Source organism: Aspergillus lentulus (assembly GCF_001445615.1).
Source record: "Aspergillus lentulus DNA, contig: Alt16, strain: IFM 54703, whole genome shotgun sequence".
Taxonomy (NCBI): domain Eukaryota; kingdom Fungi; phylum Ascomycota; class Eurotiomycetes; order Eurotiales; family Aspergillaceae; genus Aspergillus; species Aspergillus lentulus.
The window spans coordinates 576688-597340 of NW_028322113.1; the positions used below are offsets into that span (position 1 = coordinate 576688).

Consider the following 20653-nt stretch of genomic DNA (forward strand, 5'->3'; position numbering starts at 1 on the left):
CAGGGGTGTATATATCATTTCATGTGCAATATTTGACTGTACATACTTGCATGGCATCTGTTCATACAATTCTATCATTTCAATTGGACATACTATGACGAACAGCAACAACTTCATGGATATCACAATAGACCAATGTCAATATCGAAAGGTACACGCATCCAAATAATGATCATCCTGGCCTGCCCCACGCCGACTCAAAAGCAGACGCCATGTTAGCCGTGATAGGCTCGGCGTATGAAAACGCTTCGAAGACCTCGGGCGTAATTTCGTACGAACCCGGGTTGTCCAGCGTCATCGCTGCATGGGGCATGCCGCCTAGAAGATGCGTTCCAGGTATGGGTTGCACGCCCGTCTGCGAGAGCTCGAAATCCCCGACGGGTTGCTGGAATGCGTAGCCCTGGTGGAGTAGGGGAGCGTTTGTGACGCGCGGTGCGGGGACGGAGGTTGGCATGGTAGGTGCTTGGCCGGCTGGGGAGACGTGACGGGAGCCGCTGCTTAAATTTAGAGCGGGCTGACCGGGGTGCTGGCTGGGGGATTGACTGTGAGTTCGGGAGTGTGTTTGCGAGGTGGGTTGTGAGGGTGGATGTTCGGGCTGCGGTGGTGGGAGGGTGATATGGATGTCGATCCGGAACTTCTCCAGTTCCTGGTATATGAGGCCTAGAGCTGTGGTGACGACTGAAGACAGTCAGCATGGGCTTGTCGGTGTGGGAGGGCTGTGACGTACCAGGACTTGAAACCTTGACTCGCTCGAGTGCAAGGATGCAAAACTTGAGTTTATTGAGTGTACCCGGCGCGGCATATTTTAGGGCCTGAATCTCCAGCAGGAATATCGAAGCAGCCGTGTACACGGAGTATGCTAATGAGAGCACGACATGCGCGTCGCCAAACGTTCGACGGTAGAGGTCGTATAGTGATAAAATGGCAGTCGCCGACGTCATGCATTGGACCAAGTGACTTTTATCGTATGCCTCTCGGTTTCTCTTGGAACAAAGGATCGGACGATGGAGGAGGATGTTGATCGTATGATACAAGCAGCTGTGGAGGAGCCCGTCAGATAAATAGTGCGATGGATCGTTACGGGGACAAACTCACTTCAAGATCACGATATGACTTGGTGGCGAGTAGGGAGGTAGCTCTGTGACCACCAGCTTCAGATAGTCTGGCAGTTCATCCCACCATTCCGCCAAGTTCCTCGCTTGCTCCTGCACACAACTATGGAACTCTGCCTCGGACACTTGTCGAATAGGGTCGTAAATGTGGATCAAGATCTCGTTCAGGATCTCCGCCAGTCCACACATTCGCATGAAACAGGACGTCGAATGAGCCTGGGTTGGCGGATAATGAGTGCCTTCTGGGAAAATGACTCCATGAGGAGTCCAGATCTCGATCTCAGACGTATCGTCCACTGCCAGAGTCTATAAGTAACAGACCTACGCTAGACAGGGGAAGAAGACAACTCACATATAGTTCGCGGCGGACTAACGTGAGAGTTCTGCATGGTTGGCGACCTGCCAAAGTACAATGACACCATCTTGTCCCAGAAGTAACAGCTCCAGAAGAGTCGGTTTCGAATCTCAATGTCTTCATCGCTCAATTGAGCCGCATCCGGATACTTGCGACTGTCAATGGAAATGCCGAGATCGTCCAACAATCGAAAGGCCATGCCGCTGTACAGCCATGCTTGTGTTCGATTTCCCCGGCCGCACTCTTGTGCACTGAGTATGAGTAACGTCTGGATGGTCGGAATGCCAGCATAGCCGACTTTTAACGAATCATACAACCCCGTGACCGCACGGTGGGAGAATTGAGCGCCACCATCGAAGGATTCCAGGATAGGGCCAATCTTGGGTTCAGACTTGCACCATCGTACCGAATGAGAGAGAATCGCATTGAGAAGGGTATCCGAGTAATAAGGACCGTTGATTTTCATATCGCCTAGAGATCGTAAGCACTTCGTTCTAACTATCGGACGATGTGGGCACGCACGGGTAAACGCAGGTCGGTAAACAAAGTTGAAAAGCGGCTGAATCCAGCACCAGTGCGAGTCAAGAAGATATTGGAATGGTTCCTGCCGCAATCCCATCATGAGCCTCTCTTCTCTCGTAGGACCAAGAGTCCACTTACCGGCATGGCAGCCAGCTGCTCAAATGCCCTCTCTCTCCAAGCATTGTTGATGAGCCTTTCCTTGCGTCCCTCCAGCTGCATGGCAAGATTGGAAGATGACGAGGACTCGCTCAGAATACCGCTCGGCAGCTGAAACAAGCTAGTAGGACCGTGGAAGGATATCCGGCCATCGTGCTCAATCCTGAGACCCTCAAAGTCCCCGGCCAAATTGGGCTCGTTTCCCTCTTCCTCTTTTATCCTTATCCGAGGCCGTGGACTCGAACTGGACTCTCCCGCCGACGACGGCGTGCCTGCTTTCCGAACCTCAGTCTCGGGCCGCTGACCCCGCAGTTTGGCCAGAGCATCTTCCAACTGTGCGACTCGAGCTTCTAATTGCTTGGTGTACGATAGGGTCGGAGCTCTACGGACGATGCAACGCGTCAGCAAGGGGACGGATCGACAGGAAGCTGCTGCAGGAACAGTCGGGGGCGCAGATCGGAGACGCACAAGCTATAAACGCACGCTTCCCCACGAGCTGCACAACGCGAACACGACGGACTCGCACCGTTGCATTTTACCTAAATAGCCAAGGCCGATGAGCGTCTGGTTTCTAATAACCAAAAGTAAGGTCCAACCCCTTGAGGATGATATGATATATCACCTTCGGAGTTCACCCGAGCGGACAGGGGCAAGAAACCCACCTTGCGCTTGCGGCAGGCCTCACACGAGAAGGCGCTTTTCCGCGTCAGATTCGTTTTCAACGGGACGTCGGCCATGCCCGATTTACTTGGTTCGACTACCATGAAATCAACGAGGGGCGCGCATCAGTATGATCGCTGAAGATCGAACAAACAGCGCGGAACCCTCCATGAGAAGAATTCGACTTAAACCACAAGAGGCGAAAAGACGAAAACGAAAACAGGAGAGAAGAAAAGGATGTAGTGGCAGTGGGGGGGTGGGAGGACTGGAGTTGTCGGCGAGTGAGAAGAGGGGATGAGGGGGCAAAGGCTACTGCGACTCGGGAAGTTTCGCAGGCTGGCTTGCTTGCTTGTCTTCTAGATTATTAGCTTGAAGAATAATAAAAAAGGAGGAATAATGTCGTTGGTGGCTGGGCGTTGGAACATGGGACCCGAAGGTCAAATCGATGAGCGATTTATCAAGTGGATCAGAAAGGAAAAAGCATAAAAGCTTCTCTGCGAGACTGTCAAATAACGGCATGCCGCGATGAGGCCCAAGCCGGACTCTATCGGTGATACTCCGGAGTAATTCTCCGGAGCAAGTGCGCAAATTGGCAAATGAAGCTGCCAGTCCCCATTCCGGGCATTTTAGACGACATGTCTGTACGGAGATCGATGGCCATCTCATCCGTAGTGTTTTATTATGAAACTCACAACGATAGTCATCCATGCTTTCTTCCAGCCAACTCTGAAATTGATAGAAGAAGAGGCTGGAAGTGAGAGCCGAAAGCCCTAACATGCAGAATGGTGGCTCCATAGAGGTTCAGCAAAGTTAGCATCCCGAAGCCGGAGGACGGAGTGGATACTCGATTGGGAATAGCTGTGGAGAACAGACTCAACTAGTGCTCCAGATAATGGACCTTGAGGATTGTTGGGAATATGATACAGGATAGCCTAGATATGTGGACTAGACTAGTAGCCAACATTATAGTACAGGCATGGATATAGGATACATCAGACAAATTGCTTCTCCAGCTGCACCAACAGATCATGGACCTCATCGACCTTCAGCTTGACTGCCCGTGGGTTCTGAAGAGCGTTCTGCCCCAACCTTGTCTCGAGCACTTCCTTCAATTTCTGTCCATTTACATCCGTTTTGGTCTGCATTTGACCTGTCACATCGACCGTGATACTCGAGTCCGCCACATCTTTAGGCCCGAGGATAAAAATCAAATTGTATTTCATCTGTTTGGCCCGTTGGATCTTCTTCCCGAGCGTCTGGCTGCTGGTGTCGACATCGATCAGGTATGTCGAATTGACGGATGAAAGAGGCTTCGGAGAGGTTGCATTGTCCTTGCCAGCAACAAGCGGACGGAAGCCCGAGATCTTTGCAGCAGCGTCTTGTGCCTGTTTCAGCACCGCCTCGTCCTGGTTGACCGTCAGGATGATACCCTGGCGCGGGGAGAGCCAGAACGGCCAGCGACCGGCATATTGCTCGATGAGCAGGGCAAGGAAGCGTTCCAGCGACCCAAAATTGGCCCGGTGAACCAGCACGGGCGTCGCTCTTCCTGGAGTCGCCGGGTTGTAGTCCTCTTCCCCCTCCGCAACTTGGTACTCCAATCCGAACCGTTGCGGCAGATTCATATCCAGCTGGATCGTGGATAATTGGTGATATTTCCCTGCTTGATCTTGCAGTTGAATGTCGATCTTCGGCCCGTAGAAAGCGCCATCACCCTCGTTCATCGCCCATTCCCTCCCACTGTTGTCCAAGGCTTCCCGCAGCTGAGCCTCCGCGCTGTCCCACAGTTCCAGGCTCCCGATAAAGTCCTTCTCCGGCCTAGTAGAGAGTACGAGACGGTATGGTCCCAGACCAAACGTTGTCATCACCATATCGACAAACCCCAGCGCGGACGCGATCTCCCCCTTGATCTGCTGCGGTCGGCAAAAGATATGCCCATCGTCCTGGTGGAATCGTCGGACACGGGTGAGCCCGCTCAGGGCCCCCGAGATTTCGTTACGGTGGAGAGGGCTGAAATCGGCGTAACGGATGGGCATTTCGCGATATGAGTGGTTCTGCGACTTGAAAAGGAGGCAGTGGCCGGGGCAGTTCATCGGTTTCAGGCCGTACGATTCGTCCTCGCCAGTTTCTCCGTCGTCTTCCCCTGTAGCTCCTCGACCTTTGACCTCATACATGTCATCTTTGTAATTTTGCCAATGGCCCGAAACCTCCCATAGAGAACGCTTGTAAATTGTCGGCGTTAGAACTTCGCGGAACCCGTATTGAAGGTACTGTGTGCGGAGAAACGAGATCAGTCGGTTGATGACGTGGGTGCCGTTGGGTAGAAAAAGAGGCGATCCAGGACTGTAGATGGAGGTTGTGAAGAGATCTTGAGCGGTTCCTAGAGCTCGATAATCCGTATTTGACGCGGTGGATGCTGGGGAAGGGGAGTATTCAACCTGCGCTTCGGAGCACGAACAGGATCGACATGATGTGTTGGACAGCCATTGCCGTCTCGTGGTCGGCGCTGAAAAAGATTTCACGCTATGGTTGAAGGCCGGTCGTCTCGAGAACGAGCGCTGCCAGGAGAGAATGGATAATCGACGCATGGTTGGTTGACTCATGGCAAGGAATTTTTTCTTCCGCGACACGACGCGAGGTCCAGCTGAAACGGCCCGATTGGGAAGTCCACGAATGGCATGTGCGCTTCCCCACTATAACAACAGTTCCGATCGACACAAGCGCATTCCTTCGCAAGGACATAAATCGATGCCTCTTGTTGCGAGAACGTCAAAATAGATATATCTGTCGGTTGATATTACAGCTATTTTCGATACTCATCATTTGGCGCACTGCAGTCATAGTTTGACTGTTGACTGCGACGTCGAAGAGTGGAAACATATACAGATACAGTGAATATAAGCGCAAATAACTTAACATGTCTCCGGGCTCAGCTCGTACGGCAGAAAGCTGCGTACTGGGAGAGTCCTGGGTTGTGGCGTCAACCTCATCCTTGCAGAAGAAGCACCTACCTGAAAAAACAGATCGGAAAGGACAGCCAAATCAAGAAGACGAGCTCAAAGGATGCCAATCGATGACGACGTCTGTTTCTTCAATATCAGGCCCTGAGCTTATCATGCCGTCAATATGCGAGGTACCTATCTCAGAAGCCTCCTGGGTAGCGCCGGAGTTGCGCTCTCGCACGCTGTCGGCGCATACAGTTAAACGAAGGCACAAGCGATTATCTGATCGGTCAGGGAAGAAGCAAGAGTCTGAAGTGTCGAGTCTGGAAGGCTCTACAACGGCAGCGCGCAGACTACAAGGAGGAGAGATTGTGTCCACCAGCTCTGGAACGACATTTAGTTCTGCGCGCATAGAAAGATACATCAGGCCATTGATCAACCTCCTCCTCATGACGGCGATCTCCCACCTTCTCATTTTACCTGAGCTCGTCCACCAATATCAAACCCTCTGCAGCATCGGGACAGTATCAGCCCTCTACCCGGCAAGCTGCATCCCTCCTTACCCGCAACCACCATCCACAAACCCCCAAATGCAGTCCCACCCCAAGTCCATCCTAACCTCCCAATCCCGCCTCGAAACCCTCTTCAACACAACCCTCACCCAAATGTCCATCTTGCAACCCACCCTACAACAAACCGAGTCCCTCCTCCGCGATCTCCACACGAATCTCAAAAAGGCCTACCCGGCCACCAAACACGAACTCGACCTCGAATTCGCCGGCTGCACCCAAGCCGCCCGCACAGCGACGGGCAAGTTCGCCTCCCTGAAAGCAGACATCAACTCCGCAATGGACAGCCTCCTCGCAACCGCAGCCACCGACGACATCACTGGCCGAGGCCGTAGCGGCTCTGTCGCACAAGACGCCAGGCTCTCGACCCAAGTCGCTCGCCGCGAAGCGTACCTCGACCAGCTGACGGCGCGCATGCAGTCCAAGGCTGAGGCGCTGTGCGGGGACTTTGCCACGCTGGACGACCATCTCGAGTCTATCCAGGAGATTGTGCAGAGGGAGATGCGCGCCCCTTCCTCGTTTGACTTGGAGACAGCCGCGGGGAACGGGCCCAGCAACGGCAACGCCAGGGGTCTTTGGGCGTTTATCGAGACGGTCGTGCCATTTACCGGCAGGAGATCTCCAGCGCATCCTGAGGAGGAGAGCTCGGAGTCCAATATGCGTGGGAACACGAATCTATCCGACTCGCTTCGGCAGGCGACGGATCACCATCGGCCTGTGGCTGATTTGATTCGGAGATTATATACCGATCTGCAGAACCTGCAAAGGAAGAAAGGGAATTTGGTTTAAGAATAGCATAGTATAGCATAGCATCAGCACAAGCAGCTAACGTTCGAGACGAGTATACGAATAAGATTTCCTATTTGCACGATTACAAGACAGTAGACAAGCTACGCTTACACCCATTACTGCTATGATTGACGATCGATAATTATATCTCAGTTAAGAAACCTACGACGGAGGCGCCTCCCACCTCGCAAGTCAGAGAACGAAAGAAGCTCCCCAGAAAGATAGCGTAGTTCATTAAATATGTAGCATGTTGTATGTACGGGGTATAAGGAATAGGTATGGGCATAGAAATGAGATCAAATACAAGAACGATGGAGTATCTGACTCCAACGTTGGCGAAACCCCGATTCCGATATCTGTACTTGTGACGTCTTCCCCTCATTATGTGTATCGTGCATTAAACCAAAAAGTCATTTTGTTTAGAATGCCAACACGGCAGCGACCGCGCCGAACACCAGAGCGCAGGCTGTGACCGAGCCCTTGATGGAGCCGGCGGCGCCCTTGGAGAGTTCTGGAGTGACGGAGGCTCCGGCGCTAGTGGAAGAGCCAGAGCCAGAGCCAGAGCCAGAGCTAGAGCCAGAGCCAGAGCCGGTGCTGCTGCTGCTACCGCCAGTGGTGGTGGATCCCGAGCCAGTAGAAGAGCTGGAGCTCGAGTTAGAGCCAGAGGTGGTTCCCGAAGGGGTGGGAGTAGCCTTGGTGGAAGTGGCCAGAGTGGAGGTGGAAGGGCTCTTGGTCGAGGTAGAGGTGGCGGTGCGGGTGGTGGAGGTCACGGAAGAGCTAGGAGAGGTATCGACGGCGCCGTCGAACTTGATGCTCTGCCAAGAGCCAGTGTTGTCGGAGTAGGTGTAGGACTCGGCGGGGTTGGCGTTCTCGATGCGGACGGACTTGACGTACATGGTGTACGGTCCCGCGCCGTAGTCGGTCAAGCCACCGGCCCACTCGATGGTACCCTTGGGGTTGCTGGGGTCGCCGCCGGCCCAGGTGCCGAGTCTCAGGCGCATAGGAGTCTGAGGGAAGCGAGCGCCACCCTTGGCATCGTTGTACGAGAGCGTACGCACGACGGCGCCGTTGATAGACCAGGTCACCGCATCCTTGGTCCAGTCGATGGTGTAGGTGTGGAAAGTCTCCTGAGGACCGGCAAGGGGTACATAGGTGCCTCGGTCATAGGTTGTGGTATCTCCTTTACCAAAGTAATTTGTCTGGACCTGAGTGGTATCACCGCCCAATACTTCCTGCGGTTTCGTTAGTCCGGTCCAAGATGACAATAGGGTGAACAAGCAGGGCTTACCCAGTCAATCTCATCCAGATCATCCGACTCCAGAACGATGCTGCTCACAACGCCTCTACCAGGAGCGGCCTTCATCACCACTTCGGCCTTTCCGAAGAAGAAGTAGAAGTCGGTATCAATGGTAGGCGAGTCACCCTTCTTAGCGACAGAGAACTCGGCGCCCTGTGGGCCAACGGGAACTTTGCCTGCAGTGACTTTCCATTGATCCAAAGCAGAAGATGAGGTGAAGTCGGCAGTGTAACTGGATGCGGCAAGACCCTTGTTGGACGGGCAGGTCTCTGTAAAACAATCGTTAGATAGGTTGTTACATATCATATTCAGGTATGAACAGACTCACTCTCAAGGGGATTGCACTTTGACCAAGTCTGTGCAGAGCAAAGAGGGAGCACCGCAGTCAGGGCTGCTGCTGCGTACTTGAAATACATGTTTGCGGTATGTAGGGTAAACGAGCGCTGTGTTAGGAAGAGAAATATGTAGCAGATGATGATATGTCAAGACTTTAGAAAGTAACGACTGTAAGTGAAATGATATAAGACTTCAGAAAACGACAGGAAGCTCTTGCACAGAGAACAAAGGTATGAGATGATTACGTTGATAGAAGGACGGGGGAATTGACCGCAGTAAATAGTCGCCGGTCCCTGTCGATTAAAGGGGAGGCAGCCGTGAGCTAGTCTGGTTTACTTGGGGAGGCTGAGTATGCGCCGTGGATTGATCGAAACTCAGAGTCATAAGGCCAAGGACTATAGTTAGTAGCGTGGTCGCAACGGAGCCATGGTATTATTAGTCGAGTTTTGCCCTGCCACCGTGTCGAGAATCGCTTCTGATTGGGAGCGCAGGATCTTAGCATCGTCCCCTGGTTGATGACCCAGCGCGCCGTCTCAGACTCGAGGGGTCTAAGGTAGGAACTGAGTGCTCAGAGGTCAGCGTGCATTACGGATGGATGTGGTCAGACACGGTGATTGATCGGACGATGGAGGGGCCAGCCGACCCTTCGATCCGGTGGATCACAAAACTGGAGAAGGACCCATCCTGCACAGTGTCAGCCCATGATGATAGGCGAAGATGACCTCAGCCATGGTCTTTTTTTGCCATGAGCGGTAAGACTTGTGACACGAGTGAGTGTGGATGTGCCCAAATTCGGCCGGAAGAAATCTAGAAACGCAAGAATTTGTGTTGTGTCTGACGGAGTGACCGACCGGGGGCAAGTTCACTTGGCCCACAGTAAGATGCAACTGTAAGCGAGCAGCGCAGTAGCGAGTTACCTATTCGGTAATGGGGTAAAGAATTGTTTGAGCCGCGATGCGATATCTCAGACCGCAGATAGGCACCAGAACGCTAGGATATTCGCCTAGTCCGGGTGTGGTTTGGCTCAGGTGAATCAGGGCCCCCGGTTGCATCCACACACGAACTTGTGTTGCTGTCGGAAAAAGTAAAACTCTCCTGGTCTAGGCAGACTATGGACTAGTTTCTAGCTAGTACTCTCTACTAAAATAATCATATTGTCCTAGTGACTCGCAGCTGCAGTGGAGGGTAGTATCGTCTGCTCCGTAGATAGTTTACTACTAACTCGATAACCATTAGCTATTATTTAGTATGTCTCTGCCAGAGATAATTTTAGTCGGTCAGACCTGAAAAATTTTCATCGCCATGATTCAGTTGCCACAGATGATAATCTTCCAAGTTGGATCGTAAAATGTTGGAGGATTCAGTGTCAGATTAACTCATGGAGAAGGAATCGACAGACGATCGGTTGATCTCTTATCATCATGATCGAAGAGAATGCGCAATCCGAAGACAGCGAATGTCCGAATTCGCCAGTCCCGAGCCACGGAATGATCAAGATGTGGGTTGCCATGTGGAGAAACGTTGAGCACAATTTTCAGGCCTCAAGATAACTAGGCACCAAATATGATCCATTCAGGTCATTCGGTGCAATAATACGACAGCCCTCTCCACTATCTACTATCTACATACTGCTGTAGTGATATACAAAAGCTTGCTTGACAAATAATACATTCCAGGACGTCAAAATGTTTCACTGTTGAGAAGGTCGTAAATGATAGGGCAGCAATAGTAATAAAATAATAACCATGATGGGAAATTGCAAAGTACCATCCCAAGCCCCCAGGAAATGAAAGGTGGTACTATGTTGTATGGTCATTGTGAGGCTGGGCGGATAGATTAAGGGGAATTTCAATCTGGGATCGACCGTCTCACTGGAGGGAGATATTGGTCACTTTGTCATTCGGATAGGTACCTGTAGCTCCAGTCTGAAACATCAGCAGGGGTCTATCACCGTGGCCCTATCCCCCAGAAGCTGAGAACCAGTCAAAACGCTCCTGTGATCCTTGGTAAGAGCAAGCCCAGACATACGTAAAACTTACAAACGGCGGCCGAGACATACGAGTCAAAATAGAATTACCTGACGGTAAAGGAAGACGTTGAGAGAGCGACCCAAAAAAGAAGCCCTCCTGAGACGGAATCGAACCACCAGCCTCGAGGAGATGTGCAATTCGTAAAACTGAGACCACGTCTCACTCTCACGTGACTTTGTGGCTGGTGGGCCTGGTCGCAGCCACACTCACGCCGCCATTCTTGTTGGATCAACAAACAAGTACAAACAAGCCAGTCAGTTGCCTCGGTTGCCTTAGTAATGCAGAAGTTTAGTCAGCTGATCGAATCACAAGGCCAAACGCTCCAGTCTGATTTGTTGGGAAATGAATGTATTGAGACGGAGGATGCACTCCGCAATGTTGTTGGGTTGATCATCACCGCCACGTTGAATCTATCCCTATCTCCATAACCCCTCCTTCTCTTCCTCTATCTTCCTCTTCTTCTTCCTCTTCGTCCTCAAATAACTTGAACTTCAGAAACTCTGTCTATACACTTCAAATCCAGAAATGGCCCACAAGTCTACAAGATCGTCCACACGCAGAAACGCTTCCTCGGTCTCTTCACTCACTAGTACGGATATGGATGTGGATCGCAAGGTCTACATTCCACTGTGCTTCTGTCTGATGTCGTTTGCGGTTATGGTCTATGTCAACTGATTGACCCAAACACATTCGAAGACAACACTTAAGATCGTCCCAACGCTGCGTCGAATACCTATCGACGACCCTCAACGGTCGGCGACGTCATCCCCGTACTCGTATCGGCACCACTCCATGATACCGATTGCCTACTCCGTAATCTGCAAGACGATAACACCCACATCCACATCCACATCCAACGTCCCACCCTACCGTACTCTTCGCCAGCAAAGTCCGCGCAACTATCGTATACAACCGTATGCGCGTCTGACGCAACAAGGTCAAGAATAAGGTTCCGAGATGGACTCGGCACCTGTGCTCAGTACCTACAACTCCATCACATATATCCCCACCTCGAGATTCTACCGGACGATTTCGGCCAGTCGAGCGCGAGCGCGAGTCTAAAGTGCATCGGTTGATTGCACATAGAGAATGATGGGGTCAAGGAGAGAGCCTGCTGCCATCCAACAGTGCAAGGCCAGCAAATATACCTTGGACAGCAGAGCCAGATCTGCACATATAATCAGTGACAGGGAAACACACGCAGCTTCGGGATAGCGACAGAGACTCCTGAAGCCCCGATGAGCACTGAGCTAGAAGACAGCTCAGTATCCAATACATAGGCCGCGGGACAACCCAGCGGCACAACATTGATATGAACCCCTGACAGGCCTCAGGGCCGTCAAGCACCAGTCACATGTCTGCAGGACAACGTCCGCACCTTCTTTCCTTTATATATATATTGCTTTCCTTTGTTGCACAGTCTGGCTTCTGGGCTTTGGTTGCTTTTCAAGACCTGAATATTATGCCTGAGCATATATTTCAGCAATCAATTAGTTAAGAACATACCACATTAACGTCTCCTTGTTATATTCATCTCACAATTCAACTTCAGTTCTCCTTTCTATTTCTGCTGTAATCATACCTTCAGCGCACCACTAATTTTTTTAGAGGATAATGAAGCTTGCTAGAGCTGACATTCTAAAGAATGAACACCTGTCTAAACTATTTCCTGTCCAGAACGCCTTAGATATGAGTTCAGAACCTTCTCTATTGCATGCATCTGAGGTATATCATGACACCAGACCCCAAGCCAGGGACACACTTTTCTGCTCGCATTATCCTTCATCTTCGCCATGCCTCGCGCTTATCTCCTTACGCTCAGAATCAGATACTTCATGGCTAGGCCATTGCCTTCAGACCTCAACCCACGTACACACCTGACACTTTTCACCAGTTGTCAGTCTTTCCTTTTGGGCCCTCTCTGAAATCACATATACCTCTAGTGCATTACCTAAGGGCAAACCAGCAGCAGACCCTTATGGCGTGAAATAAAGGCAAACTTACAGTGCTATAATTAGTTTTACAAACTATATGCATTGCCTGGCTGCCTTTTCACACAGTCTGGTCTGGTACTACAGCCGCCTGATATGTTCCCACGCCACAAAGGCAGCCATGCAATGGGAAAATGACCATTCCTGTTGCAGATCTAGTTAGCTGCACCACGGTTTGCGGGGGGGGGGCATCTCCTGCTAGCTTCAGACTTTACGCAGCCAATCGCAACCGATATTTTGTGTAGAAGACTTCCATGAATAGCTGCTAAGACACACAAAGCTTCAGTGTCACACACTTTTCGTTTACCTTGAGCAGTGTGGAAGAATTGCCTCGTTGAGTAGGGAAGAGAAGGTTCGGTAGAAATGCAGGAACTCCTGACGGAATGATAGGAGACATCAAGGAGACCCGATCTACAAATGGACCGCTACTTGCAAAGAGGCAAGAATGAGGTATGAATCTAAGAGTCGGAGTATAGAATAATAATAGGTCTGGAAGATTGATTATTCGCCCATTGATCGGAATACTAGTGAACAAGAACCAGAGCGTGCTCTGTTTGGAGTTCTGGAGTTCGACGTGAGGGTACTTAGGCACGCCTGGACGGTTACAACATGATAGCCTCTAGCGTCTGGGTCCCGGCTCCCCGGGTATGCTGTACACTCCCCAATTGCTATTTGATAAGTAGCTGTCAGGCAGTTGGAGTTTAGAGCACATTTTGCATGCAGCCTCTGAAGTCCTCTGCTTTTCCCAATGAGAACCAGTTTGTAATAAAGTTCGTAAAGGGTATCTTGCATGTTAAAAAACGCTCTTCCTCCATCTTGAGTGTAAGACTCATTTTTAGCTGTCCAAATCCTAAAGCGTACACCATGGGCAGAGCAAAGGTGCGGAGCAACCGTACAAGAGGAGCAGTAAATACAGATCAATTGAACTAAGTACTCAATACTCTACTGCGCCCAAGTCCGCAGACACAATTGGCGGTAATCCCATCCTGTGCGTGACCCAAAGTTGCGCAGTGTAACCAAGTCCAGAGACAGCTGTATATTGCTTTTGGGCTGTATGGTGACCCAGAGCTTCTTTTCATGTGCTGTGCCATAATCCCACTGACTGTGGCTGGCTGACCTGAGACAGGAAAACGGTATATGCAAAGAGTGAAGGTAAGAAAACAGAAGAGTATCCTGCACGTCTCTAGAACATCATGCAGCATAGCATCCTATGGCCTGTCAAGCACAGGCTGTGGAGTGATTTGCAGGTCAAGCTTCATCCTACTATGACACAAGGATGTGCACTTCGCTAGCCTCTTATATCAGCTAACAGCATTGCCAGAATAGGAGAGACATGGGCCCAGGGAATAGGGTATAATTGATTAGGATATCATGAATGCAATCTCTTGTTCCATCTTCATTTCTCTGCTTAAAGAGTTTGATATACTGATTCTGTGAGAAAGCTTACCGATAAAGTTTGCTCTGGCACTGTTGTTGGCTAGTGCAGCCCTAAGGCAGCTTCCCAACAGGTGTCTTACTAGACAGAAAAAGCAAATTGGAAGCAATTCCAGACCAATCAGATTAATCAGCGAGTTGAACTGCAACATGGCATATTTCTCATGATCTAATTACTCAAATCGGAACTCCGTAAACCCCTTACTGGATTCGGTTACCTGGTTGACAGACTTTACTCGATATAACGATGAAACAGTTAGCCAGTGGCCACAAATGGCTATCCTCCTAACCCTATCGTAAGTGGCTCTGCACGGGGCTGACTGAAGGCTGAGTTGACGCAGCAGGAGACAAAGCAGAAACCTTGTTTCTATATTTGAAATGAATAATAAATTATATATCAGTAAAACAAGGTCGTTCAAACCGCTTCAGAAATTCTATTAGTTTTGTAATTTTTGTAACGATATCACCGTCTCAGTAATGCTCGTGGACAGGGTTCGATATGTCAAGCCAAGCTTCTCGGTTGCTTGGGAGTTGTCAAACTTGTAAAGTCCTCCCGGGGGATACCCACCGCCGCCCGTGTTTTGTTCTGGGAGTTGCGGTCTGTACTCCGAGAAGGATTCTCGGATGACTTCACAGATCTCCTTGTTTGAGAAGTAACCAGCAGTCAATAAGAATCTTTTATTCGCGACTCCTGGAGCTTCCATGGCTCTTATATGGGCTAAGGCGGCGTCACGGACATCTATCCAGAGGAAGAACGATGTTCCTGTGTCAGGGATTTCAGCTTTATATTCGCCCACCATAAAATTTCGGATCCGCTGGTTCGACGTGTTGAGTTCGTCGAGGTTGCGCAGTGGGTGTATCACTGGGCCAAACATCAATGTTGGACATAACGTAACCAGAGAGAAAGGTGGGTTCTCTCTCTCAAGAAACTCCCAACATGCTCGCTCGGCAAAAGTCTTGCTTGCTAGATTGGAGCTTTTAGTTCAAATATAGGAACATCAGTCGGACGAGCAGGTGAATTCTAACCTCTGTATCCGTTGAGAGGATTTAAATGAGCGTCCGAAAGGGTAATTGGGTTCCAATCTTCCTCGGAATAAATATGATCGACCCAACTGTTCCCCTTATAGCTGTTGATGATCGATGCGAAAGAAGATGTTACGATCTGTAATTGCTTAAAATCAATCTGGGGAACTGTTGCCAAGTAAAGTCTCTTTCATTTGACTACGATGTGGGAAGCGTACCACTTTCTTAACCGATGGTGCACTTTTCCGAACTGCTTCCAGCAACGCAATAGTCCCACTGATTGCAGGATCCAAGAGTTCTCGCTGAATATCGGTTACCGAGTAGCGAAAGGGAGACGCAGTATGGATGACCACATCGAAGGGCGCGTCGGATTTGAAACATTCATCAAAAGCGCCAGCGCTCGTAAAGTCAGGAACGACGATAATTCGTAGCTGAGTAGTAGATGCATGTAGACGGTGGCATTCACGGATCTGCTCAGCCTTCTCGTGATTGCGGACAGTGGTTACGACTGAGTATCTAGGAACACATAAGTATCATGGGTAAAGCTGGGGGACGGAAGCTGATAGCGAATTGCATTACCCTCGATCCAAGAGGAGACTAAGAACATGGCTTCCAAGGAATCCATTACCGCCTGTTAGTGCTGTCAGTTGAAGCTAGGCTCTCGTAAATTTTCACTATTGAAGTGGAATACGAACCAGTGAGGAGGACTCGAACCATGCTTCCTTCTCTTTCCTATCTTTGTTCCGTTGCTTTTAGAGAACTTATGCTTTTAGAGAATTCGAGATCAATTCAGCACAGTAGGGCGATGGAGAGAAATGGATGGGAAATGAGGACTAGGACCAGGTGTTTATACATTCTTGTCTCCCCAAATCCGGTTAGACGAGGACGATTTGGCAATACCAACACGAGCAATGCTCTAGATGTGGCCAATTAACTTTCGTCAAAGTCAGGTAGGGCCATACCTAGTATCAACGATACGATCAAGTGGACTAGGGACACGCAAAAGCCTATACGACAATTTTAAGACCAAGCGACAGATCAAGGGTCTGAGTCACATTGGTATACCCGGCGCGAACCGATCAATTCTGACTAAAGAGTCTAAAGAAGAAATGGGTAAAGAGAGACCATTCGTAGAGGAAGATGGGAAATGATTCAGTTGCAAGCCACCAACCATGGGTATGCAGCCAAACTGGGCACAGTCAAAGCAGAAAGGGTAGCAAAAGTGAGCCAATGCAGTGCTGATTCAAGTATTAAGAAAAAGAATGGCAGTAGTATTGGAAAGGCACACATCACCTGCGAACAGAGTCCTCATAACTGTGCTCCCCGTACTCCCCTCGAGCTCAGCTCGGTAGCAACCCCAAACCGTCCCGTCTCCGTCCATTCCACCTCAAGACCAGTCAGCCCCTTCAGATTGAATCCCCCGGGGTTTAAGATCTTGATCGTCCATTGTGTGAACGGCGTCGGCTCCGCATGGTTCTGTGTCTCGTAGGCAGCATAAATAACCATCTTGCCCTGATCGCCGGAACCCGAGACCTCGTACGAGAATACCCTGCTCTGCGGCAGACTGGTAAAGTATAAGACATCGCCGCCATGGCCATCTGCATAGACACCGGAGGTGGTTATCTGAATGTCCATTCGCGCAGATCCATCCAGGACAGCCTCCGGCCGTGGGCACGACCCTCTCAGAACGACCTCAACCCCTGAAGACAGAAATAAAAACCGTCTTTGAATACACCGGTAAGACCGTCGGTGTAGCCCCGGATTTTGGGGCTGAATCCGCGACGAGGTGCAAGCGTGAAGCTCGCGCTACTAGTCTCTCCTTTCAGACCGGCTATTATAATATCGATATCAGCGGCAGAAGCTACGTCAAGATTAGAGTAGCCGCAAGATCAGGTGGTACTTACAATCCCTGCGGGTCCAACTACACGTGCGCAATCTTGGTGCGCCGGTGCAACTTGGGAGAGGAATACTGACATAGTAACAGGATTCGAGGGAGCCTCTCCTGGAGTACGCAAGTCGTCGTTCAGGCTGGACAGAGAGGGCTGGAGTTATTGCTTAATCTGAAGGACGACACATTCAATATTAAGTCTGAGGTCGTCCGTTCAGATATCGAAAGAGCCCCGGCTGCCACTGCGGACGATGTCGACAACTGGAGTCAAGTGAGATTGACTATAAACTCTAGTCGTAGGTATGGTTATTCGAAGCCACATTGAACGATAATTCCATTTCCGCATGTTGCTATGTGAGTATCGGTACAGAATGAATGCGATTTCCTGCAAACCCCCCGGAAGATCTGCTTGTAGGTTGTAACCTAGTAACCTAATGTCCTAATACTAGAGGCATTGAGCATTGGAACCCTCATTCTATAGAATAGATTTCGCCTAGCTGTGAGCATGTCCTATAAAAGCTATCTGGGGAAAGGGTCTCATATAAAGCATGCTGGCCAAGCCCAAAATCTCGTGGGATGAGTGAAACATTATATCCGCCATGACAGCAGCCGCACCCGAATGCTCCCTGCTTAATAAAAATGGCGTAAAATTACGTTATTGCAGAGGGACTAACTAGCCTTAAAAAGAGAACTATCATAAGCCATAATATATCTATCTTACGTAGGCCTATTCCTCTTCCAGCGCCATCATTGTAACCATATCAACTAATAAGGTGTCATTCTGGGTTGAGATGAATATTAGTACTCTACTGAAAGGGGGAGAGCAGATCTCGATCCACCCGAGAGGACCTTCCATGTAATGAAAGTCAACCTCTCTGGTATAGATCGGACCCTTCGGGGTTTGGTATAATGGCCCTTGTCTAGTTGGTAGAGAGCTGCACTGGGCACCTCTCAATTACAGCTCCTGTCAAAAACTCAATTCAATTCCTTAACGGCTTAGGAGATAAATGCAGAAGCATAAGATGGGCTTTCGCATTTCAGATGATTGATTTTGCCTGCCGTGGGGAACTTAGGTAGATGACCCCCTTAAAAACAACCTACACATCAAGGGAGGTTTCTCCCAGATGGTGTAAGCTCTCTGGTCCACCCAAGCCAAACTCTCTTCGCAAAGCTCCAGGTCAAAGTTCCACAACAGACGAGCAAGGATAAGCCGCATTTCAGCAAATGCCAGATTCCTCCCGATACAGTTGCGCGGCCCTACAGAAAAGGGCTGGACGACCTCACGCTTATCGAAAAAGAAGGGCGAGGTTGGGTCGGATTTCACTTCCGGCAACCATCGCTCAGGGAGGAAGCGGTCAGGTGCGTAGAAGTTAAGGGATGACCAGGATGCGCCCATCGGGTGGACGGACACTTTTGTCTACAATCTGAGTTAGCCCTAAACGCTACGGGATCAAAGATCTCAAGTCCTAGGATTTCACCTACGCCAGATGGAACGTCATAACCAGCGATAGTCATGGAGTCGAGAGTCATGCGTTGCAGCCCTGTCGGGACCGGAGGGTACAGTCGGAAGGACTCTTGGATACAGGCTAACATGTAGGGAAGTTTGGCACCCGCAGAGTTGCAAGTGATATCAGTCTCAGTCTTCATCGTGGTGCGCACCTCGGTTACTACTTTTGCGAGGGTATCAGGGTTCCGCAGTAGGAAGTAAATCGTGCCAGCGAGTAGAGTGGCGGTTGTCTCGCTGCCGGCAATGATGAGGATATTTGCATTAGCCACCATCTCTTCCTCGGTCAAGCCGTCATCTTTGCCACGGTTACGGGACATGGAGTCCATGAAGTCACCGCGGTTATATGCAGATGAGTTATGGAGCCTTTTCTTTACTGCTTCCCTGGCGTGTGCAATCTGCTCTTTCTGTGCCTCCAGGAGACTTTTGGGAACGAAGAGGGATACCAAGTTGAAGACTGTCGGGTAGGTGTCTTTCATTTTGACAAACGGGAAGAGTTTGACTGACTCGAAGATTGTCGCCACCCAATGGTGATACTGTGTGCTTTCGAGACCATAAAAGGGCTCCCCAAAGGCGAGATCCCCGATAATGTCAAACGTAATCAAGTTGAACCACTTGGCCATGTCCGCTGGCAATTGAGACTTGGCAACCTCTTTCAACTGGGCAATAAGCTTGTCAACGTAGGTATTAATGAAAGGCTCCTGAGCTTGCAGCCCTCTAGCGGAAAAGGCGTGAGATAAAGATTTGCGAAACCGAGTATGATCGGCATCATTGGAGCTGACTATGTCCATTGGGTTGCTGGCCGAGTTCAACACCTTGGGCAACTGACGGTGCCCATGTCCATATATATCGTTCCAGGCTTCTGGAGTGATGAAAGAGACTTCGTCACGCCCGAAGCGCAATGCAGGGCCATACACAGCATGGAAGCGGGGAATGTCGAGATCCAACCTGCCCCGAACTGCGGAGATGTGTCGTAGAACTGGAAAGGCAATCCATAATCTAGGCCCGGGAATACGTCGTAAAGGATGAAAGTATAGTGAGTGTATGATGTTGAGGCAGTAGTGAAGAAGAAAGAGGGCAAACCCCGCTTGTACGGCCAGAGAATACATGTTGATCCGTGGTGATAGTAGGTCGCAGTGGAAGGATTGTAGAATTAAGGGAATGTGAGATAAATCAGGACAAGATACTGCCGCCTGCCCAAATATTTAACTGTCTTATGTCACCTATTGCCCTAGGAGTCTAGGTACGTACCTCGTACCTTAGTAGCTCCGGTGTACATCTGAGCCCGGTTAGAGTAGCCTTATCGTAGATTGTAAATCATCCCCCCACATTCCTTGTGGAAGGCACCATGGTAAGTTAAAGGATGGGTGCTCGCAGCAAGCAAATAGGGCAAGGTGAGGCTGGCTGGGCCAGTCCCGAGGCCTCCGATAATGCAATCTTGAAGTCGGTTGTGGGAGACATGACCATGGACGATATGAGCGCTTTCTAAGCGGCAGTCGATCCCTCATCTGATCCGAGCCGGACGTCCGGGGCAGTCGACTGCAATTCCATGACGTGATGGCGAGTCGTGTAAAGTAGGTTGGGCCCTCCGCGGGAATGTAAGGGATGTTAGGGACGTAAGGGACGTTCGGATTTAATGGTTCTGATTTCATGTCAAAAGAAAGAAACTTAGGGTTCACCAGGTATAGGCTTATAGCAAGGGGTTGAGAACATAAAGCTGTGGCTATGTCGACTATTCGATGCTCTGCTTTCCTTGAACCGTCCAATTATCAAGCGCTCTTTTTTTCTAACAGTGACCGGCGATGTTGACAGTACCTGTGTCCAATCATTCGCTGCGAAACGGGATGCTTTGGTGACCCAAGAGAGTCAAGGGATAACTAAGTCTGGAAAAGATTGCTGAGGATCTACGTATTCCTGGTCCAGCTTTGCATTCCAAATAGAGGCAGTCCTGCGTACATGCCGTCGGTGTCGACGTCGTCCGCTGTCCGACAAATACCCTCTGTACAAACCAGAGAATGCATTTGGCTAGTATTGTGTAGCCCATCAAC

At 50.1% G+C, this 20653-nt stretch overlaps 5 protein-coding genes across 5 annotated transcripts; 1 reads left to right on the forward strand and 4 right to left on the reverse strand.

Annotated features, from left to right (window-relative positions):
* Positions 1-172: 172 nt before the first annotated feature.
* ALT_7681 (putative C6 transcription factor) lies at positions 173-2882 on the reverse strand (the record flags this gene model as incomplete). The annotated part of the gene is made up of 7 exons (XM_089600303.1): positions 173-678; positions 728-1038; positions 1096-1408; positions 1465-1938; positions 1990-2071; positions 2128-2495; positions 2768-2882. 7 exons carry the CDS (start codon positions 2880-2882, stop codon positions 173-175), a joined length of 2169 nt encoding a protein of 722 aa, XP_089455196.1.
* Positions 2883-3797: 915 nt separating this feature from the next.
* On the reverse strand, positions 3798-5390 carry ALT_7682 (threonine--tRNA ligase MST1; the record flags this gene model as incomplete). Its single annotated transcript, XM_033557388.2, has 1 exon — positions 3798-5390. The coding sequence occupies one exon, from the start codon at positions 5388-5390 to the stop codon at positions 3798-3800; it is 1593 nt and encodes a 530-aa protein (XP_033413279.2).
* Positions 5391-5917: 527 nt separating this feature from the next.
* On the forward strand, positions 5918-7102 carry ALT_7683 (uncharacterized protein; the record flags this gene model as incomplete). The annotated part of the gene is made up of 1 exon (XM_033557387.2): positions 5918-7102. The coding sequence occupies one exon, from the start codon at positions 5918-5920 to the stop codon at positions 7100-7102; it is 1185 nt and encodes a 394-aa protein (XP_033413278.2).
* A 419-nt stretch (positions 7103-7521) lies between these two features.
* On the reverse strand, positions 7522-8815 carry ALT_7684 (glycoside hydrolase family 16 protein; the record flags this gene model as incomplete). Its single annotated transcript, XM_033557386.2, has 3 exons — positions 7522-8334; positions 8391-8668; positions 8728-8815. 3 exons carry the CDS (start codon positions 8813-8815, stop codon positions 7522-7524), a joined length of 1179 nt encoding a protein of 392 aa, XP_033413277.2.
* Positions 8816-14627: 5812 nt separating this feature from the next.
* On the reverse strand, positions 14628-19714 carry ALT_7685 (putative sterigmatocystin biosynthesis P450 monooxygenase stcF; the record flags this gene model as incomplete). The annotated part of the gene is made up of 9 exons (XM_089600304.1): positions 14628-15154; positions 15217-15352; positions 15432-15729; positions 15793-15844; positions 15909-15945; positions 16543-16913; positions 16949-17074; positions 18203-18518; positions 18584-19714. 9 exons carry the CDS (start codon positions 19712-19714, stop codon positions 14628-14630), a joined length of 2994 nt encoding a protein of 997 aa, XP_089455197.1.
* Positions 19715-20653: the final 939 nt, after the last annotated feature.